This window comes from Bos indicus, chromosome 21, assembly GCF_029378745.1.
Source record: "Bos indicus isolate NIAB-ARS_2022 breed Sahiwal x Tharparkar chromosome 21, NIAB-ARS_B.indTharparkar_mat_pri_1.0, whole genome shotgun sequence".
Lineage (NCBI taxonomy): Eukaryota > Metazoa > Chordata > Mammalia > Artiodactyla > Bovidae > Bos > Bos indicus.
This window is the reverse complement of record NC_091780.1, coordinates 33,058,315-33,078,720: the sequence shown is the minus strand read 5'-3', so window position 1 is coordinate 33,078,720 and position 20,406 is coordinate 33,058,315. Positions and strand designations below refer to the sequence as shown.

The following is a 20,406-nucleotide window of genomic DNA, read 5'->3' as shown; positions in this document are numbered from 1 at the left end:
TGGGTATCTCTTGAGGCAATAGAAGATTTGGCAGAGACATAAAGAGCAGGATTCTAGAACCAGGGACTGTTTTTTGGTAGAAAGAGTGTGGGAAGGCAAGTTCATTTCCAAATGCATTTGAAGCATGCTGCCCTTTGTTTCTGTGTTGAGTGACTATCCTTGGGCTCTGTGGACCCAGTAGAGCTGTTCTGACAACAGTCCTCTCCTCGTGTGCATTCAGTTCCTTCAATGTCATTTTATCGTGAGTGAGGCTGTTGAGTTTGGTCCCTGGAAGCAGATGCCTGGGTTCAAATCTCAGCTCTCCCACTGCCTACCTCTATGACTCTGAGCAAGTTATTGATACTTAATCTTTTGGGCCTTGGCCTCCTTATCCATAAAGTGAGGATAACAGAGGGCCATTATGAAAACTGTGTGTTCATATGTGCAAAGCATTTAGAAGAGTACACAGTAAATTCTCCAGAACTGCTATTACTCCTAGTATCAGTGATGTACTCTCTGTCTTAGCCTTGTAGGTGGTACAGAGATTTGATTTTATAGCTAAGAAAAAATGGAGGGCCAGAGAGGCAGAATGACTTTCCCCCAAATCCCCAGCTTACAAGCATGGGGCTCAATCTAGAATGCCTTCTTCCTGACCTCTGGTCTGGGACTCTTGCTCACTGGTGCAGGCATGGCCTGTTAATTAGTTAATATATTTAGTATTACTACTACTACTAATATAATGAATATCATGACCCTCCTCCCAACCTGAACACCAGCACTTTAATAGCAATATACATCTACTGTGTGTTTCTTCTCCCTCATCCCTTGGCAACCACTACCCTAAATGATCTATTTAGTATTCCCTTACCTTTTAAAAATCATAGTTTAATATAGAGAAATTGTTCCGTTTTAGTTATTTTTGAACTCTGTAAAAGGAACAGGAAACTGTGCCATCCTCTGGAATTTGCTTTTAAGAAAAAACATTGAAGAACAATGTTGTATGCCTAAGCTTCATCTATATTGTTGCAAATAATGATAGGTGTAGTTCATTCATTTTCACTGGTGCATAATGTTCTGTTATTTGCATTTATTCTTCAGTATATTATCCTTCTTCTATTAACGGGCATGTGGGCTGTTTCCCTTTTTGCTCTTACAAACAATACCACGGTGAACTTTCTGGTCCCTTCCCTGAGACAACATGCAGAGCATCTCTGGGGGCACACAGCTAGGAGCAGAATTGCTGGACTACACGTCGTGTTCACTGTCAGCTTCACTAGGAAATGTGCCACAGCGCTTCCCAAATTGGTTGGGCCATTAATGCCTCCCCCAGCAGGAGATGAGTATCCCCATTATTCCCCACACTCACCCACACTCGATATGGCCAGACATCTTAAAAAAAATCTTTTATTTATTTTTGGCTGCGCCGGGTCTTCATTGCTTTTGTGCAGGCTTTTCTCTGGTTGTGGTGAGTGGGGGCTACTCTTCGTTGCGGCGCGAGGGCTTCTCACTCTGGTGCTTCTCTTGTTGCAGAGCACAGGCCTTCTTACAGGGACGTCCCAGACATCTTGAATTTGACTGACTGAATGAGTGTAGAATGATTTTATGTTGTGGCCTTGATTTGCATTTCTGAAATTCACAGTTTCTAGTGTATGAAATGGGGGTTGAGATAGGCAACCGCCAGTGGGTAATGGATGCTCACTAAGCAGTCATTCCCTGTGCACCTCAGTTTTCCCAGGTATTGAGATGTTGTCCATACAAACCCCAAGCTCAGGGATGGGGAAGAACAGTCAGGGAGTTCTCCCCAGTGGGTGAGAATGAAGGAGGAACAGGGAGCGCTCAAGTCCCTGCAGATTTAGAGCCAAAGGAATCCTAGCAGCACTGTGTTCACCCACCGGATGGGCAGGGTGGTCCCAGCTTGGGAGGTAGAGGGAGAGTTTGCTTCATCATTTTAACAATGCAGAGCCCCCTGATAAACCCCTGGCACCTGGTGTGGGGCTTGGCCTGGCTGAGTGCTCAGTAAGAGTTTGGTGACCCGAGGAGTGAACTCATGTATCTGTGTTCCTCCGTTCCCACCTCCTTGGAAAGTCCTCCCTGATTGCCCCTGCCCACTGAGCAAGTGAGGGCTGGCTGAACAAGGTGGCTCCTGGGCATTTGCAAGGCCCCCAAGCCCCTGCCTGCCCTCAGGGGCTGAGCCACGCGGGGCCGGCAAGCTAATTTGGAGCGGCTCCCTCTACCAGCCTGGTGCACCAACAATTGATTCCGCACCGCTTTCCCCGCCTGGGCCCGGGCCCCTGGAGCTGGTTAGAGACGAGCGATGGGGCTGGCGGAATAATTATGCCTATTTCATGTGACACCCAAATTGATTGCCGCCAGGGTGACATTACCAGGGCATTGTTCCTCATCTCCAACCTCTTATTACATGTTATTAGGGTGTGTGGTGTGTGTGTGTTTTTCTATTTTTTCCCATTTCGGGGAATTAATCTCTCTCTACCACCTCCTCTGCTTCCCTCTGCAGGGAACCTGCTCATGGCTCTGGGAGTGGAGTGGGTGGGGGCCTGGGCAGCAGGCTCCCTCTGTCTGGTCCAGCATGGGGCTGCAGATGAGGCTGGGGACCTGGCCATGTCAGCTCTCTTGACTAGGGTGGAAGGTGGGGGTATCTCAGAGCTAAGAGGGGCTGCTGAAGTGTGGGCCCAGCAGAGAAGACTTCTACAGTGTCTCTGGTCCACAGTCTCTGCTTGCATACCTCTCATGACAGTCTGCTCACTCATTATCTCTCGAGGCACATCTTCCAGGCTGAGCCTTCTGATCTTCCATTTGATTCGTTGTACTGAGCTGAATGGGGCTTCCCTGGTGGCTCAGAGGTAGAGAATCTGCCTGCGATGCAGAAGCCACAGGAGACAGGGGTTCGATTTCTGGATTGGGAAGATCCCCTGGACGAGGGCATGGCAACCCACTCCAGTGTTCTTTTCTGGAGAATCCCCATGGACAGAGGAACCTGGTGGGCTACAGTCCATAGGGTCACAATGAGTCAGACATGACTGAAGTAACCTAGTGCTCATGCACTGAACTGAATGGGCCTCCTCTGTGACTCCATGCAGGGTCTTGGCTCCGCCTTATGGGCCTGCACTGGGCCCTTTGCACCCTCTGCTTTGCAACCTGAGAGATTTGCAGAGATGCCCGGGCCCTCCCAAGTTTGGGCTTCTCGTGAACACACAGCCAGGTGATGGCATCAGTTGTGACTAGGCAGAACTTGATACTGAAATTAGTATATATACTGGGTTGGGAAAATAGACTTTGGCAAGAGGTTGGCCAAGATTCAGTTGAACAGAGAGGGCTTTGAACAGTCAGTGCCAAGACAAGGCAAGGGTTTTTATTTATAGTTTGCCTGTCCCATGTTATAAATACCTCACTGGACCTTGGTTTGTGATGTATTAGGGGGTGGTTTTTAAGTCTTTTCCAGGGCAGAATAAACGAAAACCTTCAAATGTCCCTGACGGCCACACCGTGAATGGAGAGGCTAAGGTGTTGGGGAGAGAAGGTGGCCGCTGTTAGGAGGCCGGGCCTCTTCCCTAATCCCAACCGCGAGGTGCTGTAAGTCACTGATGCTCTCAGGCCTCAGTTTCCTCACTTGAGTGATGGTCTCTAGAGTTGTCATGCCTCTTGAATTAGACAAGCTCAGAGACCTTTGCCAGGTGAATTAATGGCCTGGAGCCTCAGTTTCCTCATCAGTAAAATGGGGCTTATGGTACTTCCATCATAGGGTATGTGATGAGGGTTGGTGGGTCAGTCTGCAAAGCATTTAGTTAATGTGCTGCATATAAATGTCTCTTCCCTTCCTTCTCCTCAAATTCTCTGCCCCCAGCCCTGTGAGAGCAGTTTCACCCCTGCCCTTCCCTTTTCTAAATGAGGAGTTTAGGGCCCCAAGACATAAAGCCACTTGCCTGCGACTGTGTAGCTCAGCAGCCCTGAACCTGATTTGGAGAGAGGCAGTATATGAGAATGGTCAGGACCAACAGAACCTCTTTGTGACCTTGAGCGAGTTACACAGCTTCCTTGGGCTTCTGTCTTTTCCATCTGCACAATGGGAACAATAATGGGACCTACCTCAGCAGGTTGTGGTGAGGGAAAGTTAATTTTCATAGGTAGAGTACGTGGAATAATACCCAGCACACCAAAAGCCCTCTCCTAGGGTTTTTCTAGTCGTCATCATCATCATCATCATCATTTTTATGAGGTCTCTGACCCTCAGACCCCACAATTAGATCCACCACTTCCCTCCACTCCCCCGTCTCCACCCTGGGTTTCTCAGGCTGTGACCTGCCCACTCTCTCAAACCCAAGGCTGGTGACCCTCCCAGGGAGGGACTGGCTGATTTTCAGACCTCCAATGCCTGAAATGCGCCAGCCTGAGAAGTTCCCAAGGTAGATGAGCCTCCAAGACTGGAGCACTGGGAGAGGGCCCTGGGTGCCCCACAAAGCCGGCTTGGAGGAGGAGGGCGGCGTTGAGGGGAGGTGAGGCAGGTGTGTCTGCTAAGCACCTCCCAAGGGGCCCCTGGCCTGGGTGGTAGAGGGGGCCCAAGTCCTTCAGGGGCACCTTCCTGTCCCTGAAGGTCTGAGTGGGCATCCAGGCCTGGAGAGAGATGGGAAGGGAGGTTTGGGGGTGAATGACCTGCACTTTCCTTGAGCCCCATCAGGCTGCCACATGGGTGCTTGCCTGCCCCTCCTCAATTCTGGGGTAGCACCGGGCCAACCGGGAGTGCTGTCCACTCAGGCAGGCCCGCAGCAGACAACACGGATGCTTCCCAGAGTCAGTGGTTCCCTCCTGCCTCCCCCAGGCCAGCTCTCTCACCTCGGAACAACCCTGTGGAAGGACAGGCAGAGTCCAGAGTGGTCCAGGACTCACCCAAGACCACACGGTAGGGCAGGGTGCCCTGGCCAGAGACCCGGCTAGGGACCTGTGAGCCCAGGACCGTTTGCCCACCCAGAAGTGGCCCTGCCTCACCCTGGCTCCTCCCCACCCAGCCAGCAGCTCCAGGATGGCAAAGCCTATATATAGAAGCCTTTAAACACTAAGATGCTCTGACAATTAAAATTCATAATTTATCCCACAAATGGCCTGGGGTTGCGAGCTGGCCGGAAGGTTGGCAGCTCTCGAGACCAGCTGTGCTTGGAGGGGTAGGCGATGGGGTGGGCAGGAGCGTCCCTCCCTTAGGTGGCACAGTGTTTGCCCAGGGCCGTACAGGGGCAGCTGCCCTAGCAAATGGGCGGGCAGCCACACTGTGTCCAGGCAGCACCCTCCAGCCCAGCCGTGGCTGAGAGGCCAGGTGAGCAACTTTGGGAGCGTACCTGGGAGATGGGGCTGGTGGCAGTGGCGGGAGGAGAGACTACAGGCCCAGACACCCACACAGGCCACCCAGGTGCCTGCACACGCGCGCACACACACACACACGCACACGCACACACACATACACACACACACACACGCACACACACACACACACACACACATCCTGGGAGCCCAGCAACTCTGCTGGAACCAAGAGCTAGAGGAAAATAAAGAATTACACATGACAAAGGACATGACCTCAATTTTCTTTCAGGTTGATTTTTCTCTCCCAGGGGGGTGGCAGCTGAAAGAGGAGAGGGAGAGGGAAAGGGTGGGCTGACCAGCCCCAGAGGAGACAGATGGACGGATGCACAGCTGAGGTTCAGCTGCCTGCCCGCCAGCCTCAGTCGTCCCGATTTCTCCTGCCAGAACTCAGCCTGGGTGCTCACCCCTCCTCTCAGAGTTTCCTGTGTCCCCACCCCCCTGTGCCGGGAGGCAACCCTTGCCCTCCCTTGGCTCTCAGCAGAGCCCTGCAGGATTAGACTGGCCAGGGAAGACCAAGTTCCCCCCATTAGCAGCTCACACCTTAAGCCATTATCAGCCATTCACACCTCAGCAGGGATTAGCCCTGGAAAGGCAGAATGGAGGATCTTTAAAAGGAGTCCAGGGACCTGGGTCAGGATTTGGGGTAGGAGAGAAGCAATTAGGAGCCCTCAGATGCTCTCAAAGGTTCCAGGACATCAGTCGCCTCCACCCTGCACATCTTTGCCCTCACCGTTCTCTTGGCTGAAAATGCCACCCTTTCTGCTCCGCGCTTGGCCGGTAGAAATGTGTCTGGGTTTCAGCCTGACACCTCCTCCCTGAGGCCTCTATAAAGAGCCGAGACCAGGAGTTGGGAGCTGTCCTGGGAAGCTGGCCCAGCAGCTGTGGTGGGGGCAGGAGGCCCTCTGTCCCTTGAAGCTGGGCCTGGCACTCCTGAGCTGTATCAGCCTCAGCCCTGCACTGTGGACTGTCCATCTGGGGGACCCAGAAGTGGGGGGGGGGCAGCAGAAGCTCCAGCAGAGGGAGAAAGGGACAGAGGTCAGCACACCAGCAGGGTCTGGTATGGGGGCACCCAAGATCCAGAGGGACCCCCTCCTCCTGGAAGTGATCCCTTCTTCCTGGGGACTTGCAAAGAGCAGCTTGGCGTGAAACACCCCTGAGCTGGATTCTGAAGGCTGAGCGGGAGACCTCCAGGCATAGGCAGATGGTTTACCACTGCTGTGGGACAAGACTCCAGGATGGTGCGGCCCTCAGGGGCTTTCCAGACGGGCCTCACTCCAGCCCCACTTTACCCTACTTTGAGCCACGTGGTCATGGCTGCCTCTGAACAGGCACACTTACCACAAACGTGCTCTATCATTTCATGACATGGATCCAGCTACTCTGTCCTGGAGCTGAAAGCAAAGAAGGGACTTCAGAGAGGCAGGGATTTGGGGACAGGGCAAGTCACAAAGAAGCTAGACCTTGACCTGCCTCCAACCTTCGGTGACCCTGCCTAAGTCCCTTTCTGAGTAACTGACCCACCTCAAGGTGTGGTGGTGGGAACAGGATGTGCTCATGGCCCAGGACTTTTGACCAGGTGGCGCTAGTGGTAAAGACATTGACATTGACATTGAAGTCGCTCGGTCGTGTCCAACTCTTTGCGACCCCATGGACTGTAGCCTACCAGGCTCCTCCGTCCATGGAATTCTCCAGGCAAGAGTACTGGAGTGGGTTGCCATTTCCTTCTCCAGGAGATCTTCCCGATCCAGGGATCAAACCTGGGTCTCCAGCATTGCAGGCAGACGCTTTACTGTCTGAGCCACCAAGGAAGAACCTGCCTGCTAATGCTGCAGACGTAAGATATGCAGGTTTGATCCCCAGGTGGGGAAGATCCCCTGGAGGAGGGCATGGCAACCCACTCCAGTACTCTTGCCTGGACAATATGTGGACAGAGGAGCCTGGCGGGCTACAGTCCATGAAGTTGCACCGAGTCGGACATGACTTAGCACGCACGCAGGAAAGGGGAGTAGAGCTGAGTGGGGCCCAAGGCAGACTCTCTGAAGCCCTCAGTTTCCTGTCCCAGGTCTGTCTCCCTCCTCCCTCCCGCTGCAGACCCAGCCTGAGAAACGCAGGGTGGCAGGACAAGACAAGACGGTACAAAACAGCCTCATTCTGCAGTGAGGGAGCAACCTGTCACAGCTGCCCCGGGTCACACAGCCAGGCTGAGGACCCAGGGGGCCACGCATCCTGGGGAGGCAGTGGGCGCCTCCGTGGTGAGGGATCTCATGTCTGCATGTGCTGGGGATTTCCCTGCGGTCCCTGAGGAACACTGAGTGGGAACACCATGAAATATTGATACCGTAAACCAAAAATAACTGAACCTTCCCTCCTTGCTGCAGTCGACCCCAAATTCGGTGAGATTGTAGCATAGACAGTGGCAGCAGGCAAAGGAGAATGGTATGGTGGGGAAACACTGAAAAAATTCAGTGTGTTCAACATACCATTTTCTGAAAGTTGTCTGATTTAAGGGGCAAGGTCATACCCCACTGGGTTAGCGGGTAAAATGGACGAGACCCAGATTCGATCCCTGGGTCGGGAAGATCCCCACTCCAGTATTCTTGCCTGGGATATCCCAGGGCCAGAGGAGCCCGGCGGGTTACAGTCTATGGAGTTGCAAAGGGTCTAACACAACTGAGTGACTAAGCACACGACACACGGACACAGATGTACCTGTATTCAGCTACCTAAGTTCTAGTGCCTTCCCTCGGCCTGGCACTGCTGGGACACGCCCCTCCTCCTCTGGCTCTGGCCTGGCCTGTGTGTCTGAAAGAAGTCCTGTTTCACATGGTAACTTGGCACAGGCAGCCTGACCCGCAGGAACAGGAGGCTCTGCTGCCTCCTGGCTTTGGAGCCGAGTTAAAGTCAGATGTATTCCCTTTTGGAAGCCTCCACCTTTCTCATTTGTAAAATGGACAAGAAATATCTCTTTGAACGCTGGGTGAGGGTTTCTAAGACGGTGTGGATAAAGCCTAAACCTGGCCTGTAGCAGGTGGCCTGCAGCTGCTAGTACCACCCCTTCCCTAAGTGCGGGCGTCTGATCATTTTCCATGGGTCGGGCTGGGTGTGTGGTCATGGCATGCCCACACCCCCAAGGGCCTCAGATGCTGCCTTAGGAGACAGAATGACCCCTGACCTCCCTCAGGGGTTTTCCAAGCCCACCCATGGGTCATCCCATGCCTCTTCAGTCTCCATCAGCTGCTCCCTCCAACCCTAAGCCCCAGGATGTGTGCTTAGTTGCTCACTTGTGTTTGACTCTCTGCAACCCCATGGACTGCAGCCCGCCAGTCTCCTTTGTCCATGCAGATTCTCCAGGCAAGAATACTAGAGTGGGTTGCCATGCCCTCCTCCAGGGGATCTTCCCCACCCAGGAATCAAATGGGGTCTCCTGCACTGCAGGTGGATTCTTTACCAGCTGAGCTAGCAGGGAGCCCCAGGGAAACAGCCCCAATGGGAGGCCCCAGCTAGGGATGCCACCTTCAGATAGATCCTTCCAGCCCCTATAGAGCTGCATTTTGGGGTCTGAGGCCCTACTGCTCTTCATTCCCTACATGGGTTTGAAGATGTTGTTGACTTTCTAGCTGGAGAAGATCCAACTTCTGTGAGGGAACCCTGGCATCCACCCCTCGCCCCCCACCCCCGTGCTGCACAGCTGGGGAAAAGGCAGAGAGGGGAGGAGTCCTCCAGGACACTCAGTGGAGTGGCTGGTGTGGGGAGCAAGAGAGCCGGGGCACATCTGCCCCCGACGTGAGTGGCAGGCGGCCCTCTACAGCACAGTTCTGATGGCGCGGCTGCCCCTACCGCTCTGGGGTTGGGAGGACACAGACAGGCTGCTGTGGGCTCTGTGCGCTGTGGCCCAGGCATGGCTCTCCTCTGTCTGCCCACCTGCCAGCCTTCCATGTTCATTTCCTTTGTATTTATTGGGCCAATTTTTAAACTCTTGCCCTTGTGGGAAGCCCTTCAGGGGGCAAGGATCCAAAATAAAACACTGATTAAAATATATAAAACACTTCTCCTGGGCCGCTGCAGGAGTAACCAGCAGGATTGATGGTGCCAGGGCAGACGGGAGCAGCATGTTGCTCACTCAGCAGGTTTGGTGACCCCCTCAGACACCAGCCTGTCAGCATCCCTTGATGACAGGGACCCCGCAGGGGTGTTAGATGGGGAGACCAGGCCCAGTGTGCTGTGCCAGCGTGGGAAGCCGTCTTAGCCCCTCTAGGCCTCAGTGTCCCCATCTTCTAGGACAGTCACACATAAAAGGTGAGGGAAGAGGCAATTCGGAGGATTTGTCTTTCTGGAACTGTCCATTCCTTTGTGGGTGTAGCTGCTGGGCCTGCCACCCAGAGCAATGCTGACCCGCTTTTTATCAACATTTGAATCCCGCAGGTGTCTCTTTGCTCAGTGGACCCGCTCCAGGGTCAGCCTCATCAGAGTGACTTCAACCCCTGCAAAAACTCTTTCATGCACACACACTTCCTTCCAGAGAACATTCAGTGAATCTTTTCCGTGCCACACCTTGGCCTGAGGCTGTAGACACACCATCTTCCCACACGCACCTTACTGTCTTAGCAGGTGGGACAAATGCACCCGTGAGGGTTTGACCCAGTGTTAAACATATGACACAGGAGAGGTGTCAAGTGCTGAAGCTTTGTAGCATATTTCCCTCTTGGCCCAGGTCACTAGGAAGCTCCAACCTTTTACCATTACACAGGATTTTGTGGCATTCTTTCTTGACTGGCTTGCCTCCTTTAGCTTTATCTTCTTATCATCTTGTAATATCATTTTACTGGCCATTGGCTCAAATCATTTTTAGAATGAGATGTGTTATACATCAGTTACATAATGTCATTACTGATAAATATAAGGTGCTTCAGAGTTGTGGGCAAGAGATGATTTTTGATTGAGTAGATCAAGGATGGCTTCATGGAGGAGGTGGCCTTTGGGGTGGATGTCACAAAGGCTGCTGGGGCTGCGAGGCTGGGAGAGATCTCCAAAAGGAGCTGGCTTAGAGGCAGGAATGCACAGGATGAGGCTGGGATGCCTGGGTGGCTTCACTGGGGGGAATGGTGGAAGAAGAGGGAGATGCATAGGTTGAGACAAGGCGGTGGGGTCTTCAGTGCTGGATTCTTGTCTGTATGAGGGTCTTACCAACATCTCAACGGACCCTGTGCACTCACTGCCCCAATTCTCATTCTTTGGCATCCTCTCCAGCAGCCCCCACCCCCACCCCCCTCAACCAGCCCAGCCTGAGCCGGGTGCTAAAAGTCCTATTTACCTCTCCCGGTCCCCAGGCTCACACCACGCCAGCCCCAGCTGCCATCCCAATTACTTATTGATCGTCTGCCAGGATGTTTGCTTTTCTGGTGGGTCATTGGAGCGTGTGTGACTGTGGAAAATGGCCTGATGGGAGTGGGTGGGAGAGGCCAAACCGCAGAAAACTCTGGAGAGAGAATGAGAGGGGATGAGGGAAGTGGGGGTGGTGGACAAAGCCCTTGAGAATAACAAAACCTTGCAGATTTCGTAACATGTCGGTGACACCAGGAACCCTCTCTGGCTAATCGGTCACTTAGTCGATCAACAACTAGGGAGCACCTGTCAGTCCTGGGAGACCCTGGAGCACTGGGAAGTGGGTGGTGTCACTGAAGTCTGACAGAGCAGAGTCCTGGTCCCCAGTCTACCTCCTCAGCTGGCTGGGTGTCCTGGGGCAGCCGCAAGCTCTCCAAGCCCCAGCTGCCTTAAGTGTTGAAGTGTGGGTGACAGAACCTGTAGCTTTAGAAGTGGAGGCTGTGGGCAGGCGTGGGGAGGAGCTTGGAGGGATGGGAGAGGGCCCTGAGCGGTGGCAGAGGGATGGGATCCTCTCTGCCGGAGCATCCCCTTCCTGCCAGAGCATCCCCTTCCTGCAGTGAGGCCCCCTCGGGGCCGTGGGTGTGGGCTGTGTGGATGCCAGCAGAGCCCCAAGGGTTCCAGGCTGGGTGGGATGGATCTTCACCCCATGAACAAAAGGGCTTCGGCTTGGACTCCAGAGACCATCTGGTCTAACCTCTATTGTTCAGGGAGTTCCAGACTAGTCCTCCCAACCCCCTAAGTACTCCGCTGGGCCAGTTTCCCATGGAGTGGAACATTGGAGGAGGGAGGAGCATTCTGGGCAAAAGTGGGAGCAAATGGCCTCTGAACTCATGAGGAGAGAGTAATTGTGTCTAGGGGGTGAGTTCCTGCACACCCCTCACTCACACCACCTGCAGCCTGTCCTCAAGTGGATCTCCCTAGTCACCACCACCCAAGTCCCCACATTCCTCGGGACCCAACTGTAAGAAGCCTCCCATCCCCAGTGCTACAATGTGGGGCTGCCTGTGCCTTTCTGGGCCCTGGGGGTCTGACTGCTCCCCCATCAGACAGGACCCTGGTACTCAGAAGACAGTGATTGGAACCTGGAGAGACAGACAGATGAAGCCTGGTTGGGGGTGGGGTGTGTTCTTTGGAGGGAAGTACACTTCCAACTGGGCATCAGAAAAAGCTTCTCAGAGCAGTGGACTCAGTTAGGCCTTGAAAATGGGGTTTCCACAGGTGAGGGAGGGGCATTCCTGGAGGAAAGAAGAGCAGGATCCTGAGCTCAGGAGCCTGGGTGGGTCACCATGGGGACCTGGAGGACTGTGAGAGTTGCAGAGGTTCCATGGGGAGGCCTCAGGGCTGGGTCCTGGCTTTCTGAAAGGGGGTGCCCTCCACTGATCCAGAAACCCCATGGGGAGCAGACTTGTAGACACTGGCAGGAACCACTGGGTATGCTGTTTGCCCAGGGTTCTTGGCTTTGGGGTCAGCACATTGTTGATAGGGAGGGGGTCATGGTCTCTGTGCTGGGAAATGCTCAGGCTGAAGGCCAAGAGGGTGGACCCCAGTAGCCTCAAAAGCCCTTTCCCAACTGGGTCCCACATGTGCTGCTCTGTTGGCCATTCCTAGAGGGCTCAGCCTTTGAGCCCCTTTGATCCCCTCTCTGAGCCCTGAGGGCAGCTCAGCAGGTCTAGCTTTATCCCTGATGAGCACCAGGGGAAGCTGAAGCTCAGGGTGCCAGGTTGGGGGGTGGGATGCATGCTGGGAGTCCCATTGCCTATAAATGTAAAATGAAAAGGAGGTGGATACAGCCTAGGGTGCCAATTCCAGGATCACCAGAAGTGACCTCACCCCTTCCATGAAGCCACTGGATCCCAGGGATGTAGGACAGTCCTTTAGAAGGGCTCTGGGCAGGGTAAGGGGCAAGGAGGAATCAGCAGGAGTTCCCCTGGCCTGGGTATCTGGACCTCATTGTGTTGACAACCCCGACAGGTGTCATATGCCACTCTGGACCCCTGCCTCTCTCTCTGGGTCAGGGACATCCTGACGGGGCAGGACGGCACAGGGGCACACAGGGCTCTGGGCAGGGGACCAACGAACACTGTCTTCTAACCACCTCCTCTGTCCTGTGCTTTCTCCTGGCCGCAGGTGAGTGAGAGGATGCTGGCGGGGGGCGCGAGGAGCATGCCCAGCCCCCTCCTGGCCTGCTGGCAGCCCATCCTCCTGCTGGTGCTGGGCTCGGTGCTGTCAGGCTCGGCCACGGGCTGCCCGCCCCGCTGCGAGTGCTCCGCCCAGGACCGCGCGGTGCTCTGCCACCGGAAGCGCTTCGTGGCGGTGCCGGAAGGCATCCCCACGGAGACCCGCCTGCTGGACCTGGGCAAGAACCGCATCAAAACGCTCAACCAGGACGAGTTCGCCAGCTTCCCGCACTTGGAGGAGCTGGAGCTCAATGAGAACATCGTGAGCGCCGTGGAGCCCGGCGCCTTCAACAACCTCTTCAACCTCCGGACGCTGGGGCTCCGCAGCAACCGCCTGAAGCTCATCCCCCTGGGTGTATTCACCGGCCTCAGTAACCTGACCAAGCTGGACATCAGCGAGAACAAGATCGTCATCCTGCTGGACTACATGTTCCAGGACCTGTACAACCTCAAGTCGCTGGAGGTTGGCGACAACGACCTCGTCTACATCTCCCACCGAGCCTTCAGCGGCCTCAATAGCCTGGAGCAGCTGACGCTGGAGAAATGCAATCTGACCTCCATCCCCACCGAGGCGCTGTCCCACCTGCACGGTCTCATCGTCCTGCGGCTGCGGCACCTCAACATCAATGCCATCCGGGACTATTCCTTCAAGAGGCTGTACCGCCTCAAGGTGTTGGAGATCTCGCACTGGCCCTACCTGGACACCATGACTCCCAACTGTCTCTACGGCCTCAACCTGACGTCCCTGTCCATCACGCACTGCAACCTGACCGCTGTGCCCTACCTGGCCGTGCGCCACCTGGTCTATCTCCGCTTCCTCAACCTCTCCTACAACCCCATCAGCACCATCGAGGGCTCCATGTTGCATGAGCTGCTCAGGCTGCAGGAGATCCAGCTGGTGGGCGGGCAGCTGGCCGTGGTGGAGCCCTATGCCTTCCGCGGCCTCAACTACCTGCGCGTGCTCAACGTCTCCGGAAACCAGCTGACCACGCTGGAGGAGTCGGCTTTCCACTCGGTGGGCAACCTGGAGACCCTCATCCTGGACTCCAACCCGCTGGCCTGCGACTGCCGGCTCCTGTGGGTGTTCCGGCGCCGCTGGCGGCTCAACTTCAACCGGCAGCAGCCCACGTGTGCCACGCCCGAGTTCGTCCAGGGCAAGGAGTTCAAGGACTTCCCCGACGTGCTCCTGCCCAATTACTTCACCTGCCGCCGCGCCCGCATCCGGGACCGCAAGGCCCAGCAGGTGTTCGTGGACGAGGGCCACACGGTGCAGTTCGTGTGCCGGGCGGATGGGGACCCGCCGCCCGCCATCCTCTGGCTCTCGCCGCGCAAGCACCTGGTCTCAGCCAAGAGCAACGGGCGGCTCACGGTCTTCCCAGACGGCACGCTGGAGGTGCGCTACGCCCAGGTACAGGACAACGGCACGTACCTGTGCATCGCGGCCAACGCGGGCGGCAACGACTCCATGCCTGCCCACCTGCATGTGCGCAGCTACTCGCCGGATTGGCCCCATCAGCCCAACAAGACCTTCGCCTTCATCTCCAACCAGCCGGGCGAGGGAGAGGCCAACAGCACCCGCGCCACCGTGCCTTTCCCCTTCGACATCAAGACCCTCATCATCGCCACCACCATGGGCTTCATCTCCTTCCTGGGCGTCGTCCTCTTCTGTCTGGTGCTGCTGTTTCTCTGGAGCCGGGGCAAGGGCAACACAAAGCACAACATCGAGATTGAGTATGTGCCCCGCAAGTCGGACGCAGGCATCAGCTCCGCTGACGCGCCTCGCAAGTTCAACATGAAGATGATCTGAGGATGGGGCGGGGGTGCAGGGACCCCAGGGCGCGCTGGGCAGGGGGAGGGGCCTGGCCGCCCTCCGCGGGCTCCCCAGTCCTTCCCACCTCCTCCTGACCCCTCTGCACACACACTTTTTCTCCCTCCCACCCCGTCCCCTGCTGCCCCCGCCGGCCCTCACCGCCTGCCCTCTTCCTACCAGGACCTCAGAAGTCCAGGCCTGGGGACCCCACCTACACAGGGGCACTCGTTGACAGACTGGAGTCAGAAGCTGACAAACCAACATGCGGCACAGTCAATAGTTCAATAAAAAAAGTTACGAACTTCCTCTGTAACTTGGGTTTCAATAATTATGGATTTTTATGAAAACTTGAAATAATAAAAAGAGAAAAAAAAAGCTATTTCCTATAGCTAGTCGGAATGCAAACTTTTGACGTCCTGATTGCTCCAGGGCCCTCTTCCAACTCAGTTTCTTGTTTTTTCTCTTCCTCCTCCTCCTCTTCCTCCTTTCTCTTCTCTTCCCCTGTGGGGAGGGATCACTCAGGAAAACAGGGAAGGAGGTTCCAGCCCCACCCGCCTGCCTGCCCACCCTGCCAGGGTGGTCACCAGGAGCAGGTTGGGTGGTGGATCTGGGCCCAGCTCTGGGCTGGCTGTTTGCAGAGAGCGGGTGGAGGGGACAGGGCTGCCCAGTGGGGATGAGGGCCTGTCTGCCGAGCTGCCAGGCAGCACTACTGCCAGGGGGCAGGGGGGCCTGGCTCGGGTGTGGCTGAGACTCTGGACAGGGGCTGGGGTCCTCTGGAGGATACCGCAGTCAGTGGAGAGAGCCGGGCGCCGAGGCCTAACTCTGGTCCCAGCTCTATTGCCAACTTGCTATGTGGCCTCGAACAGGTCATCAACCCTCTCTGGGCCTCAGCCTCCACATCTGTATAAATGGAAACGCTACTCCCCGCCCTGCCTACCTCACAGGGCTGTTGTGAGGAATTGATGAGATGATGTATGTGAAACACTTTGTAACCTGTAAAGCGCTGTGCACATGTGTGGGTGACTGTTCTCATTATGGTCATTATTATTATCTCATTATTATGGGGGGCAGGGCTTCTAAGCGATCTCCATGGGGTCAGGTTTGGGGGCATGCCGGGGTGGGCCACCTCCATGGACTTCCAGAGGATTTTCCCAGGACGGCTGCCCAGCAGTGACCACAAGCTTTGCCTGGATGGCTGGGGCTCTAGACCCCCGTGGGAGTACTAAGCCCATGAGCATCATCACTTCCACCCACTCTGGTGTCCGGTCCCCAGAAGCCCCTTGCAACTGACCTGGACCTATCCAGGGACTGGGAACACCATCTCTTTCCAAGCCTTCTTTCCATAAGCATTTATCAAATGCCTGCTTATGCCACTTCCCATGTACAGCACCCAGGCTTTGAGGCTGGAGAAGGCAGTTCTAGGGCTGTCCTAAGGACTGCCTGGACCCAGGTCACCACCCAAGTCTTGCCTCATCTTCCACCAGGCTTTACTCTGAGCTTACCCTGGGCTTTGAAGGGTTCCCAGTTTGGGATTGGGATCCACCTGCATGTGAGCTGACCAGGAGAGTCAGAAGTGCCCCGTTCATTCACACCAAACCAAGGTGCTCCAACCTCATCTCTGGAAAGGGATGTTCTTGGAGACAGAAGTGCGAAGAGCCAGGCAGGTCACCTTGTAACTTTCCCAGAATCCATGGGCTCGAGAAGCTGGGGCAGTAGCTCCTCCTGCAGACCACGTGCTCACCCCCCGACCTCTGTTGGACAGGGAGGGGCCCCAGGTTCAGAGATGATTGCCTTCACCCCTCCAAGTTTCCCCTTTCTCCTCAGGTACTCCTTGGATTCCGCCCCACGGTAGGCTCAGGGCGACCCTGCTGCCGATTAACCCTCGGACTAGGGGAGAATCCAGCAACGCAGGAACCCATAGGCACAGGTTTAGCTGAACTTGGGGGTGAGGGGAAGCAATAGACAAGTCAGCCTTCTACAACAAGACACTTCTAGAATGCAGCTCCTCCAGTCAGAGCTCCTCCTGGGTTCACCCCCTGCCCCACCACCAAGCTGGCATGAACTAGGTCGCAGCATGCCTGGTGAAAGTGAAGGTGAAAGTTGTTCAGCTGTGTCCGACTCTTTACAACCCCATGGACTGGAGCCTGCCAGGCTCCTCTGTCCATGGAATTCTCCAGGCAAGAATACTGGAGTGGGTAGCCATTCCCTTCTCCAGGGCATCTTCCCAACCCAGGGATTGAACCCAGGTCTCCTGCATTGCAGGCATATTCTTTATCATCTGAGCCACCAGGGAAGCCCAAGGCCATGCCTAGCAACTTCTAAACCAAGCCTCTGGTGGGATGGCAGGGTGAGCAGAGTCTGGCATGGAGTCAACACTTGGTCACTCATTCATTCAATTTATAGACATTCCCAAAAGCCAGCTCTGCTCCAGGCTCCCAGCCAGTGTGGTTTTTGTACACTGTCCACATCTCCCAACCACCACCCTAGACTGTCCCTGGCTCTGGGGAAGCCTCAAGCCCTCTGAACTGTGGTTTTATCCCTGAGAAGAAATAGGATCCTCTCTATATATAGGATCCTAGGATGTTGGTGCGGAAAAGGTGGCTGGTTCTTGGGGGACCTGGGGCAGCCTAGACTAGTGATGATAAGACTCTGAGGTTTGAGGTCAGATCTGAGTTTGAGGTCCTATTCTAGCACTTACTAGCTGTTTGGATTGTTTCTTAACCCCTCTGAGCCTCTTGGTCTTCTCATCTGTAGCATAAAGACAATCTTACGCAGGTCATTAGGAGGTGAAATGAGGGAGCATAGGTATATTTGTTGAGTGATGTAGTGCCTGTGCTGTGGTAGGTTGCTTCAGTCGTGTCCAACTCTTTGGAACCCCATGGACTCTAGCCTGCCAGGCTCATTTGTCCATGGGAAATCTCCAGGCAAGAATACTGGAGTGGGTTGCCATGCCCTCCTCCAGGGGATCTTCCCAACCCAGGGATCAAACCTGGGTCTCCTGCATCTCCTGCATTGGCTGGTTGGTTGTTTACCACTAGCGCCACCTATGTAGTGCCTGGCACTCAGTAAACCCACTGCCAATGGTGGGGATGATCATTACTGTTGAGTCCAACTCTGCTGATGAGCCAGGACCAGAGAAAGTGGGAGCTTGGCCAAAGTCACACAGCTTCTCAGTAACAGGACCAGTGCTGGAAGTTCTAGAGCTGCAGACTTCTAAGCCTGGCTCAGGGCTTCTCAGGACCAGGCCTGGCAACCCCCATCTGGCAGGAGACAACTTTGGGGAAGCCAAGGGGAGGGAGACGAGTCGTTGAACATGGTGGGCAGCATGTATGCAACAAGAGGCCATTGGTCTCACATGAGGCTCAAGAACCCAGGAGCCTTATCCATCTCGAGAGAGAGACCAGAGTGCAGGCTCTCCGTCACCCCAGCCCTGATTCCCTGGTGGACACTATCCTCATGCAGAAGGCAGCCAGGGGATGGTTACTTAACCCATCTGGGGTTCCGGGATCCCTGGGGCCTCACGAGGTTCCGGTAAGAGCAGGGCTAATGTCTTGGCTATTGGGAAGGAACTGGACCCCTGAGGAAATTCAGGACATGGGAAAATTGTGAGGTTGTTTTCAGATGGGGGAGAGAGTCAGTTCAGGGGAATGTGAGCACTCTGGGTCGAGGGACTGGGTTGGCCCAAGCAAAGGAACCTGGACACTGGTAAAAGTCCACGCTGGGAGCTCGGCAACCTAGGCTTAGGCATGGCCCTTCCTGAACCATGGGACCTTCACCTAAAGAAGACTGAACTCAACTGCTGAAAATCCTGAGATTTTAGGTGGAATAGCATGGAATGTCAGGCTGGAGGGATTACTTTCTCCATGACCTGACAGCCTCCGACAGAAAAAGAGTAGGAATGGATACCACTCACTGCATGGTCCTAGTCTGCCTCAGACCCAGTGGGGGTGTGGGCTCAGAGTGTCCTTTCTCATCAAGTCCTATAGGATACTTGCTGCTCTCCTCACGTTTCACCCTGGGTCCAAGCTACTGGGGAAAAGGGAAGATACTGAATCCTGAGAGTTTAGCCTGCTTCCCAGAAGACCAAGACCAGAGACAGCTTCCAGCAAGAGACAGCATACCATAAAGATAAGAGGTGGTAAGACTGGGAGCCTCCCCTTGGACAAGCAAGTGGACTGGGCCAAGGATAGCATTGAGCAGGGTGAGTATTTGAGGGAGCAGCAAAAGCTATGCCCCACCCAATCCCAACCCCAGTGTACCCCTTAGAGATGGAAAATAACCTGCCTAGAATCATGCAGCAGAGTGGTGTTTGGGGCATGGACTTTGGAGTCAGGCAGACCTTGGTTCAAGCACCATCTCAGGTGTGGCACCTGTGTGGTGTACAATAGTGACCACTTTTATCAGCATGATGTCATTATGGACAGGCAGAGAAGTGGTGGTTGAACTACTGTGTGGGGAACACAATGGGGATTCCAAAGAGCTGGAACTCCAGTGGGGTTGGGGTAGAAACCAAACCTGGTCATATCCTCTGATCTGCCACTGGAGGCTTAGGGCCCCATGTGAGGGGGGTGGTAGCAGACTCTAAGCTCTCACCCCTGACTTCCCAGGATAGAAAAAGAGTGGCCAGAGGAGCAGTATAGACCCTGGGCAGCTATTAAAGAGGCCCAGGGGACCTTGAGCCTGGAACTCAGGGCCTGAAGTCATGGGTCGTGAGGTCCCAGGAGCAAGGTCAGAGCAGACCAACTGGAGTGAAGTGATTTATTGGGGCCTTCACAGAACCTGCTTCCACGGTCTATCAGCTTTACTGCAGCTCTCCCCCATTTGGTGTCCCCTGATGACATGATAGCCTGTACAGGGCTGAAAGTCATCCTCAGCTCCCATTCCAAAATCCAGCTTCAGCTGCCTTCATAATCTTCCTTGCTAGGATCTCTGATCTCTTCATTCATGGCTCCAGAGGGGGGAAAAAAAATCTGATTGGTCAGTGGCCAGCCAATGCCTCAGCGGCCTCTGAGTCAGGTGCTCATCTGCTGTCCAATCAACTGCTGCCAGGGAGCTCCACCCATCCAGACCGAATCTGGGTAAAAACCATACAGAAAGCGCTAAAGGACTGTATCAGTTATCTGTTGTTGCTCTCCAAAACCAAGCAACCATTCATTTGTTCCCAGCTTCATAAGCTGGGCAGGTTTGGTCAGGACCGCTCATCTCTGCTCTGCCTGGTGTTAGCTAGGAAACCCCGACTGGGGCTGAAAGATCCAGGGTGGTTTCTGGCCATGTCTGTTGTCTCATCTGGGGAGGCTAGGAGGACCGGAGGCTGGCAGGCTTCTCTCTTTCCACACGGTCTCTCCAGTAGGCTAGCTGGACTTCCTTGTGGTAGCTTAGTGCTCCAGGAGGGCTAAATGGAAGGTGCTGGGTCTCTTGAGGCCTAGGCCAGAAGTCCCACAGCTTCACCTTTACTGCATTCCATTGGTTAAGGCAAGGCCCACCTAGATTCAGGGGTGGGAGGTGCTGCAGAGTCACATGGTGAAAGGGTATGCTGGATGCGAGGGTCAATGTAGCCACCGATGGAAGTCATCCTCCCCAGGAACCTCCATGGAAAACGGTGCCTTTTCCCTTTCAGGAACCACTCACTGGTGCACAGATCTCTCTACAAGTTTACCCAGGAGCAGGGGACTTAGGGGGCTTCCCTGG

The 20,406-nt window shown here is 54.9% G+C and overlaps 1 protein-coding gene across 5 annotated transcripts in view; it reads left to right on the top strand.

Moving 5' to 3' along the window:
• The window catches only part of LINGO1 (leucine rich repeat and Ig domain containing 1), a 220,943-nt gene extending 205,197 nt beyond the window's left edge, over positions 1–15,746 (top strand). For all 5 annotated transcript variants that reach the window (XM_070775356.1, XM_070775354.1, XM_070775355.1 and 2 more), the window contains one exon: positions 12,859–15,746. In XM_070775356.1, the coding sequence (XP_070631457.1) occupies positions 12,871–14,715 (1,845 nt within the window). In that variant the 5' untranslated portion in view covers positions 12,859–12,870 and the 3' untranslated portion in view covers positions 14,716–15,746. The remainder of the gene's footprint in view (positions 1–12,858) is intronic.
• The last annotated feature ends 4,660 nt before the right edge of the window (positions 15,747–20,406 follow it).